The sequence below is a fragment of the Miscanthus floridulus genome, chromosome 1 (genome assembly GCF_019320115.1).
Source record: "Miscanthus floridulus cultivar M001 chromosome 1, ASM1932011v1, whole genome shotgun sequence".
Classification (NCBI taxonomy): Eukaryota; Viridiplantae; Streptophyta; class Magnoliopsida; order Poales; family Poaceae; genus Miscanthus; species Miscanthus floridulus.
In genome coordinates this window covers 136,252,340-136,262,687 of record NC_089580.1, presented here as the reverse complement: position 1 = coordinate 136,262,687, position 10,348 = coordinate 136,252,340, and the positions used below count along the sequence as shown (strand labels likewise).

At 50.9% G+C, this 10,348-nt stretch overlaps 1 protein-coding gene across 1 annotated transcript; it reads left to right on the top strand.

Moving 5' to 3' along the window:
* Positions 1-8,935: 8,935 nt before the first annotated feature.
* Positions 8,936-9,475, top strand: LOC136463844 (uncharacterized). The gene has a single exon (XM_066462823.1). It carries the CDS (start codon positions 8,936-8,938, stop codon positions 9,473-9,475), a length of 540 nt encoding a protein of 179 aa, XP_066318920.1.
* The last annotated feature ends 873 nt before the right edge of the window (positions 9,476-10,348 follow it).

The window sequence follows — 10,348 nt, the reverse complement described above, 5'->3', positions numbered from 1 at the left end:
AACAAGGGCGGTTCTTTTTCTTTGGATGATATTTGCCTGACCGCATATGCTGATACTGTTGATCATCGGAAAGTCATTTCTATTGATAATTTTGGTAAGTTTTAAACTAATTATTAAATATTAAACAGAGGGTACTGAAGACGATGCAACTGTGCCAGTTCATGAATGGTGAATTAGGTATACAGTACCATTTCTGCAATTCTTGCCTTTTCATAACTTCTTGGGTGTGAAATTTCATAGAGATGGGGAACACCAGACGACGAGGCGCTCAGGGAAAGAGACACAGAGACACCAAATGGTGCTCACTCATATTCCTATCTGCAACACCAGCACTCAAGAAGGTTACAATAAAGCACTCCTTTCTATGTTCTATTCCTTTTTCCTTCGGCAGGCATCATATTGATTAATAGGTCCTTCAAGTAGTATCAACATATATTCTACTTTTTTCTCATTTCATTTTTAGAAAAAAGTGACCACATATTTCCTCTATTATAGATACTTGCTTTCTTAGATCTAGCATTTGCTGCTTGGTGAGATAGAAAGAGGCATCCCTTAGTGTAATTGTATCATCTGTTGGTATTAAGAAAGGTCCATAATTAACAATTACAGTTACATATTCCACGGTTGTTGCCATGCTGAATATGCCTTTACCATATGTGGCGATTGACAGCCCTGGGCCCTGGCATAATAGTCGGGTGTCAGACGGTCAGGTCAAATGGGCGCTGGAGGCCTTGTTTAGTTTTAGTTTTAAAATTTACTCCGTATCTCATCAAATATTTGGATTCATAGAGTATTAAATATATATTAAAAAATAACTAATTGCTTGTCGTTGCTTTCTCCATTTATTTTTGTATTGTTTCGCACAGTTGTGCCATCTGCCATGCACGATGGATCGACCGATGAGAGGTGATGGATGTCATCTGCTCCCTCCCATTCTAAATTGTAATTCGTCCAAGTTTTTTTATAGTTAAACATAACATAGCATACTTGGCAAAATCTGTGTCTGAAAAAAAAAAACTAACTTGAAACGGAGAGAGTAGCAAGAGAGATGCTTGGAGTCTTTTGGAGAGGTTTAGGAGGAGCTGCTCCCAGATGAGTTGCTCTTAGTGAGATCGGAGGACTGGAGATATGCGCGCCTACGCACTAATCTCGCATGTACCACCAATAAATCTCGACACTCAGTGTGCACTGAATTTTTGGTTTACTGTCATTTCATATTATCTGAACGATGTTCTGAAACAAGCATCCACCTATCGAAATACTCCTGACATTTTGCTGTTTGTCAAAACTAAGGAATGTCTGAAAACCGAGTGTTTCTAACATCATAAACCTAATCATGCCGTTTCGCTAGGTAGAGACCGGCCGTTGGCTGTGCATTGATACTATCATAGCTTGTAGAATACGTTGGCAAATTCATCTACCTCATAAATACTTACACGGACTACTACAAAGGTGCTTTTCAGAAACGGTCAAAAGAGGCGGCTATATTAACCGTGAAAGGATTTTTAAGTCTAGAGGGATGAACAGTCTATTAAAAAAATTATCTATAAACTCACAACACTTGAGCAAAGTGGTTAAAATAAGATACAATCCTAATGGCCACTACTTGCCTACACAAAGCTAGCCTCCTAGCAGTTCTGCTAGTAAGGATTCTAATCAACTAGATTACACAGAGGCTACTGGAACAAGCTAGCAAATAACCGAAAAACAAAGTAGAGCAACTACTCGTGCTAAGCTACTTGGCGACAAGAACTACCACTACTCTAGGCTACATAAGCAACAACTACTACACAAGCTAAGGAACGAGAATGTAAAGCACAAGCGTATAATTGCGGGATGCAACATGAAAAGTTAGACAAATCTCAAGTGCTCAAACTAACCAAATCCTGAGTACTAACATGAGAGAAACAATGACATAACACTTGCACCTCTTATTATTAGGGCTTGTTTTTGGCTGAGTTGGATAGCCCTCTGAATATAGTATTATAGCTAGAAAAACAATATCTAGGTTTAGAAGAACAATATTATGTTCCACAAGTAGAAAGAAAAGTGAAGATGCATAGAAGAAAATAAACAAAAATAGATATTTTGGATCAAAAGAACAATATCCAACTCCAAGAGAGTAGCACGAAAATTTAATGAAACAACAAAAAATAGGAAAGTTAAAAAAGAGGAAGGAATATTGTTCTGTGTTTGGGAGAACAATAATTTAGTTTCAAAATAATAATATTAGAGGTTCAAAAAGAGTGAAAAATAAATAAGAAAGAAAACAAAAGGAAAATAAAAAATATAGTTGAGGAGAATAGTATTTTACTACCTTTGCGCACAAAAGAATGCAACTATTGTATCTGTGTCCATAAAAGTAGTTCAAGTTTGACCAAGTTTATAGTGAATAGTATTTAACATTTTGTCTCCAAATCAGTTTATTATGAAAATATATTTCATAATTAATTTAATGGTAATTATTTTGTATGATAAATCTTAGTATTTTTTCGTGTAACTTTGGTCAAACTCGAAAGCATATGACTTTTTAAAAAGCGAGAATTACGTCTTTTTGGACGGAAGCATTAACTAGGAAAATAATATCTTGGTTTAGAAGAACAATGTTATGTTCCATGCGTAGAAAGAAAGGAGGAAAAAAAGGCATATATGGAAGAAAATAAAGAAAACAGACAAAAAAAAGAAGAAAAAGAAACGGTATTAACAAGTGTTGGCCAGTTGCTTGGAGCGGTGGGCTAGTTGGGCGGTGGGACGCACCGTAGAGGCCCTGTTTGGTACAGCTTATATGGGAAGCGCTTCCTAGATAAACTGTACAAATAGAGTAAAAGCGATGGTCAAAATAAGCTAGTATGATCCAACTTTTGTTTTTTAGTATAAATGGGAGCTGTGGGAATAAGAGTGGCTAGAATAAACTGTTGAAAAGTGTGGCATTTGGCTATTGATTTTAGCTTATTTTGGCCATAAGCAACTTATAAGCTGTATCAAATAGGCCCAGGATAGAAATAGATTGGCATGAAGACGACAAATTGGCTGTTAATGGAGCTGTTGGGCCAAAACAAACACAAGAGTAGGGCTGGACAAAATACTCGTGGCTTGCCAACTCGCTCGACTCGTGGCTGTCTCAGCTCGGCTCGATTCAGCTCGTTTTAACTTTTTCATGAGTTGAGCTAGAAGTCTAGCTCGCTATTTTAACAAGCCAACTCGAGCCAGCTCGCAAGCTGCTCACGAGCTGAAATGAGCTGAGGCCTATCAACCCACGACTATGAATCCAGAAGATGGTGATGCTGACCTAGAAGTGTACACCTATTTTATTGGTATGTAATCCTTATTTTCAGTTGTTTCATATGAATTTTAATTTTATAATTGTTGTGGTACTTAAATGTTGATGTTATGGGTTGTTTTCTAGGGAGAAGATGATGATGCTGACATTGAATCTATGGACTTTTCTAAGTTTGTGGTGGCAAGCAACTAGTTAGTGTGCTGAAACTATATGATCATGGATGGACCAGCTATGTTGCATGGTTGATACTTTTGATGAACCTGATATATATTAATCATGTATGGTTGCATAAACATTATAAACATGTGTGTCGGTGTTTTGGATCTGGCGGATCCTCAACCGACTAGTGAAAGTGTACTGCGTGTCCCTAATCCCGGATGGTGATGTAAAGAGACACAAGGTTTATACTGGTTCAGCCAATAGGTGCCCTACATCCAGTCTGAGAGAGCGATCTTGTATTCCTTGCACCGAGGTGCTTGTAGTAGGGGCTTACAAGCTGAGCGAGAGAGAGAGCTAGTCCCAGGTCTCTGCGTGGAGTGGCGTGAGTTGCTTGAGATGTTGATCTCTTACGGTAAGGAAGTGTGTGTGTGTTACAGAGCATTGTGCCTTGCTTGCCCGTGTGTGTGTGTCTGTGTGCCTAGAAGCGGCCCTGGTCGCTCCCTTTTATAGTCAAAGGGAGACACGGGGGTGGTACATGGATTTGCAACGTGGCGTTTTGTGAGCAGAGGCGGCATGTCCGAGCCCTGTAGCTCGTCACTGTGGCAGTATGGTCAGTGGAGCAGTCTTGTCCTCGGGGCACTAGAGCGACGCGCCGGTCACGCCTGATCCTGTGCGATGTGGGAGCTCCTGTGCCGGCATGTGCGCCTTCTTCTGTTGGAGGCGTGCTGGTCACTGCAAGTTTGGCCGACGTGGAGAGCTGAGGCTGGGTAGAGGCGACGACGCGGGTGTGCTAACTCCGAGGATACATGAGTTTGGCCCTGTGCACAACGTGGGAGCTCCTGCGGCTTGACGCAGGGTATGGTGCGTACTGCGGACGACGTGTCGGTCGCTGTATGTTGACAACGTAGAGAGCCGAGGCCTGGCCGGTGCAGAGGCTGAACCATTGTGGGGGGCTCGGCGAGCACGAGTCCTGAGGCTACAGGGACCCCGAAGCGGATAGCCAAGGCTCGGAGGGAGCAGTTGGTCTTTGTACGTCGATTCTGAGGCTACAGGGACCCAGACATGACTCTCCACGCTGCGCTATCCTTGGAGCAGGGGTTAGGCAGCACAGTGCAGCATGGGTGTTAGTCGTGGGCACAGTGCTGATTACAGCGGCCTGTAACCCCTACCCCGTCCTGTCCCGGACGGCATGGCGTCGATGTGACTCATGTCTCGTCGGCCATTCTGTTGTATCGAGCTGTCGTTTGGCTGACGTCGTGGGAGTGGTTGAACGCGTTAGTTGGACGTGACGTCCTGTCAGAGAAGTCGGTCAAGGCAGAGACGACGTGGTTGTTGCTGAGCCGGCCTCGAGCGATGCAGAGAATTGGTACCTCATCCAAGGCCTTACGGGCGAGGCCTCGGGCGTGGCGGAGAATCGATACCTCATCCGAGGCCTTCCGGGTGGGGCCTCGGGTGAGGCGGAGAATCGGTACCTCGTCCGAGGCCTTACGTGCGGGGCCTCGGGCGAGTCAGAGAATCGGTACCTCGTCCGAGGCCTTATGGGCGGGGCCTCGGGTGAGGCGGAGAATCGGTACCTCGTCCGAGGCCTTATGTGCGGGGCCTCGGGCGAGGCGGAGAATTGGTACCTCGTCCGAGGCCTTACGGTTTCATTTTGGGCTGAGCCCACTTTGGGTGAGTCGGGATACTGTTTGAGGTGGGCCGGGTGGTCTGGCCGGGCCTCGGATAAGGTGGGGGTTTGCCGGTGGTTGTCTCTTGGCTTCGATATTTACAAGGTCTAAGAAATTTTTTCGGTTCTTGGTTAGGGGACCCCTTTTTATGGTACTCGATAGTAGCCCCCCGAGCCTCAAGGAGAGTGTGAGCGCTCTCCCTGAGGTTTTGACGAGACTTGGCTTGCGGCAGCTCCTGGCGGGAGGGTGTTTCGTACTCGAGGCTTCGGTGGGTGCGTGCGAGCGCACCCACTGGGTGTAGCCCCTGAGGCCCTAGAGGAGTGGATTTATTCCTCCAGGGGCTTCTCTCATATTGAGTGAGGGGTTTTATCGCATTTGTTGAGCCTCTGAGAGCAAGTTCGGGTCACTGGGCCTCGGTTTGTTTGCAGGAAGAGCCCCCGAGCCTCTGCGCGGAGCAAGAGGGCGATCAGGAGTTTCCCTGTCTTTTTTGTGTAGCCCTTGCGCATCCTTTTCGTTCGGAAGGAGGGGTGGAGTATGCCAGGCTACCCTCGGTGGGCGCAAACAGTGACACCTCCGGTGAGCTGTTATCGGGTAAGTCCGAGTGGAGGCCCATGCCCCATTCGATAGCAGTCGGCTAGCGGTCCAGAGACGCACTCCAAAAGTACTAGAGGGCTTCTCTAGTGGGTCCTAGGGCCATTCGATTGGCCCCAGGGGCTGGTTGCCTCTCTACGGTGGGATCCCATTCAGAGACCTCCCTGCCAGTCTCGGACATGACTTAGGGCATCCCAAGCATTTGCTTGCTTGGGCCTCGGCTATGTACGGGCTTGCCCATAGTCATCCCTGACTCTGTTGGTCCTAAGGTGGCTGTCGAGACCCTCGGGGGCCCAGCCTTCAAACCCCTAGACCGTAACGGGCTTGGTGCCTTTTATTGTGTTTGCTGAGCTCCTGAGTGCGAGTTCAGGTTGCTGGGCCTCGGCTTGTTTGCAGGAAGAGCCCTCGAGCCTCTACGTAGAGCAAGAGGGCAATTAGGAGTTTCTCTGTCTTTTTTGTGCGGCCCTCGCGCATCCTTTTTGTTTGGAAGGAGGGGTGGAGTATGCCAGGCTACCCTCGGTGGGCACAAGCAGTGACACCTCTGGTGAGCTGTTATCGGGTAAGTCTGAGTGGAGGCCCATGCCCCATTCGATAGGGGTCGGCTAGTGGTCCATAGACGCACTCCAAAAGTACTAGAGGGCTTCTCTAGTTGGTCCCAAGGACATTCGATTGGCCCTGGGGGCTCGGTGTCTCCTTACGGTGGGATCCCATTTAGAGACCTCCCTACTGGTCTCGGACACGACTTAGGGCATCCCAAGCAATTGCTTGCTTAGGCCTCGGCCATGTACGGGCTCGCCTATAGTCATCCCTGACTCTGTTTGTCTTGAGGCGGCTGTCGAGACCCTCGCGGGCCCAGCCTTCGAACCCCTGGATAGTAACAAGCTCGGTGCCTAGTTCCTTAGTCTAAAAAGAATCGGGTGGGGGATATTCCCCTCCCATCGGCTGACAACAGCGGGTGTGACTTTTGAGGTGGTTCCTCAGGGAGACGGAATGACGCCTGCCGTTGCTGTGGTCGGATGTGACGCGACATCTATGGATGGGACATTACTGTGTGCATGCGGTTAATAAGGAAGAGGTGGATGCGTGGGTGGTTTAGTCGGATCTGGATTAACTGCGCTGGATCTGGGGGAAACTTCTCCAGTTTCATCGCCCATCCATTTTGCCCCTTTCCTCCCTCATAAATACGTGATGAGCCTCGCCCCACCCCTCCTTACCTTGCCTGCCTACGTTCGCCCTTTCTGCCCTCGAGCGGTTGCTAAGAACAGAGAGCGCCGCGTAGAAGAAGGGAGAAGGGGGAGGAAAGGAGAGAGAGAGAGGGATAGCGAGAGCACGCCTTACCGCCATAGCCGCATTCTCCACCGCACCTATGGCCGGTGGCGCTATTGTCGTCTAGGCAGATCCTTAGGGTCCATCCGATGTGTCTGTGGCGACGCTACAGTCGCTCGTCAACGATGGTCTTCTCCACCCGGTTACCGACCCCAACAGACCAGAGTGGATTGCTCCGGGGGGGCAAGCTAGAGCCGAGGCCACATGATGGCTACATCGTGAGCTTCATGGCCTTCCATGAGCGTGGTCTCAGCTTGTCAGTGGATCGGTTCATGCGGGCGCTCCCACATTACTACGGCGTGGAGCTCCATAACTTCAACCCCAACTCCATCGCGCAGGCAGCCATCTTCGTTGCCATCTACGAGGGGTACCTGGGCATCGCCCCCACTGGGAGCTATGGCTCCACTTCTTTCGAGCGGGGCTCAACAACAAGCCAACGGGCACGATGGGCACACGGAAGGCATTGAGGGCCGGTGGCTACACTCTCCAAGTGCGCTAAGATAGGCATCCCTTCTACATCCTAGCCCAGCTCATGTCGTCCAACCGCCACTGGTACAACAGCTGGTTCTACCTCCACAACGATGACGATGGGCTTCCCCCTTATACTGGGCAGGTTGTGGAGAGCTAGCCGGAGAGGTGGAGGTATGGTGTCCTGGTGGTTGATTAGGCCATGATGCAGCCGCTCCTGAAGGCGCTGGAGAGGCTGCGCAGCTGCGGCCTCATGGCGGTCGTGGTCATGGTGGTGTTCCACCACCGAAGGGTGCTGCCGCTAATGGCTCAGCAGCAATGCCTGTTCAAGATGACACCGGGTGAGCCAATCGATGGCATCTAGTTGTCCGCTGTCACCCTTTCCGATGAGGAGGTTTTGTGTTGGGTGAGAGAGACGGTGGAGGGGCGTGAGCTAACCCTATTCCCGATGCACCCATCGTGGGGGTACATCTCTCTGGTAAGTCATGCGCCGCTGCGGCCCTCGAGGCCTCCTCGCTCCTTACATTTTCAATCTGTTCCCTTATTTGCGTTTGTCGTTCCTGCAGGGGATGAGGGATGTGAGAGCCTCCCCGCCGCCCATTCCCGAGGACGTAGAGCGGCAGGCGGAGAACAGGGTGCATGCTGAGGCATACAAGGAGTGGAAGGACGCTGAGGAGGCAAGGTGCAAGAGGAAGAGCCTCAAGCGCGATGGGCTAGAGAAACGTCACTGGCAGTAGAGGCACGATGGTCTCCTGGTGGATCCATCTCTGTCTCCATCGTCGACGGATTCTTTGAGTGATGACGATGAGAGTGAGGCGGGGCAGGGTCCTCTGGACCATCTCCTTGACATCAAGGGGATTACGCCCGGGGCATCGGCGAGCGGCCCGGTGTTTCCAGGAGGAGGAGGAGAGGATGCCTCGAGGCTGGTGATCGCTCGCCCTGGGGCTGAGGCCAACATGCCCGAGGCACGAGCGTTGGGGAAGTGCACCGTTAGCCCAATGGGCTCGATGGCGGAGGTGGAATGGGCGATGGCGGGGGCAACCCAACAGCCTCCGTAGAGGGTTGAGGGGGCACTGGAGTCCAGCGAGGGCCGGCCGGCACCGATGGACACGGGGGCCGTGCCACCGCCACCGCTGTTGCAGAGGATGAGGGACGCATTGCAGAAGCAGTTGTGTCCCTGTTCGAGGTAAGTGCTTTGTCAGTGGAGTTTGCAGCATCTTCCACTCGTTCTTTGGTCGTATGCTGACTGAGTAAGTGTTTCGTCTTCAACCGGAAGCGTTAGGCGGAAGCGCCCGCCTTGGCGCTAGGTAAGGCGCTCAAGGTGAGCAGCAGCTCCACCGCCTGATGGGTGGTGGAGGCACAGGCCGCCATATAGCATGGCGCGACGTCGGCCAGGGCCGACCCGAAGGAGCCGGTCAGCCAAGGAGAGGCTACCGAGGCGGCCATGAAGCAAGTGAGGGAGGAGGCGCCTATGCCCTGTGAGGCTGAGGCCCTCGAGCCAGGTGAAGCCGAGGCACCTTCAATCGCTGAGGCCACCGAGGGCGAGGTCGAGGCCTCTAAGACCTCCGAGGCCAAGGTGGTGGAGGCCATGGCTTCTAGGGCTTCCGAAGCTGAGGTGGCGGATGTCAGGGCTCCGAGGACCACTAAGACCGAGGTGGCAGAGGCTAGAGGTCCCGAGACCACCGAGGCCGAGGTGGCGGAGGCCAGCTTGGGCATGGTGGAGCCGGCGGCCCAGGATGCGGAGATGGAGGCGGGGCAAGCTTTAGTACCTCCCCTAGTCCAAGACCTACCGCCATCACAGGAGAGCACCCGAGAGGTGGAGGTTCATTCAATCTCCTTCGATGATACTTCCCGGGGGAAGGAGGTGGCGGACACCGAGGCGGCCAGCACCGTGGAGCAGCCGACTCTGGCCTCGGGCGAGGGAAGCCAGGATGACCCTGAGGGGGAGCCTCTTAGGCAAAAGGTGATGAGGGAGTTGCTGTAGCCTAGAGGCGTAGGTCATCTCGTAGCTCGGCCAGCCTTTTGGCCCTGAGACAGACTTTCAGTCTTTAGGTTTTTTACAATCGAAATGCCAAAGTACACGAGAGAGTTTGGCATAGAATTTTTTTTGAAAAAACAACTAAAAATGGTGACTAGGACTTAGGGGGGGGTCCCCCCTTCTATCCCCTAAGGGAGGCTCAGTTTTGCAGAGGTAGAGCCGAGTCTTGTTCAAGCCCCATGGTGGGCACCTCTGCAGAGGCAGAGCCGAGTCTCCCTTATAGCGTTATCGTAACACCGATCCCCCATCAATGGGCTCGGGGGGTTTCTTGAAAAATTAGAATGACTAAAGAACGCTTCTTTATTGTATTTCGAGAAACAATGTATACAATGCTTGGAAATTTAAGGGTAGAAGCGGCGTAGCTATTCAATGTTCCAAGCGTTGGTGAGGATTTCTCCCTTCTCGTTGGCTAGTTGTAGGTCCCGGGCTTTAGCACTTGGGTGACGATGTATGACCCTTCCCATGGCGGGGTCAGCTTGTGGCGGCCCTTATTGTTCTGCCTTAGTCTCAGCGCCAGGTCGCCCACCTTTAGGTCTCGGCTTTGAATGCACTAGGCTTGATAGCATCGTAGGGCTTGCTGGTACTTGGCCGAGTGTAGCAGCGCAACGTCTCGGGCTTCCTCTAGTTGGTCGAGGGCATCCTCGTGGGCAGTGCGGTTGCTTTGCTTGTTGTAGGCCTATAGCCTCAGGGAACCATACTCCAAGTTAGTGGGGAGGATGGCCTCGGCTCCATAGACCAGGAAGAACGGTGTGAACCCCATGGCTCGGCTTGGAGTGTTCCTCAGGCTCCAGATGACCGATGGGAGTTCGGCAAGCCATT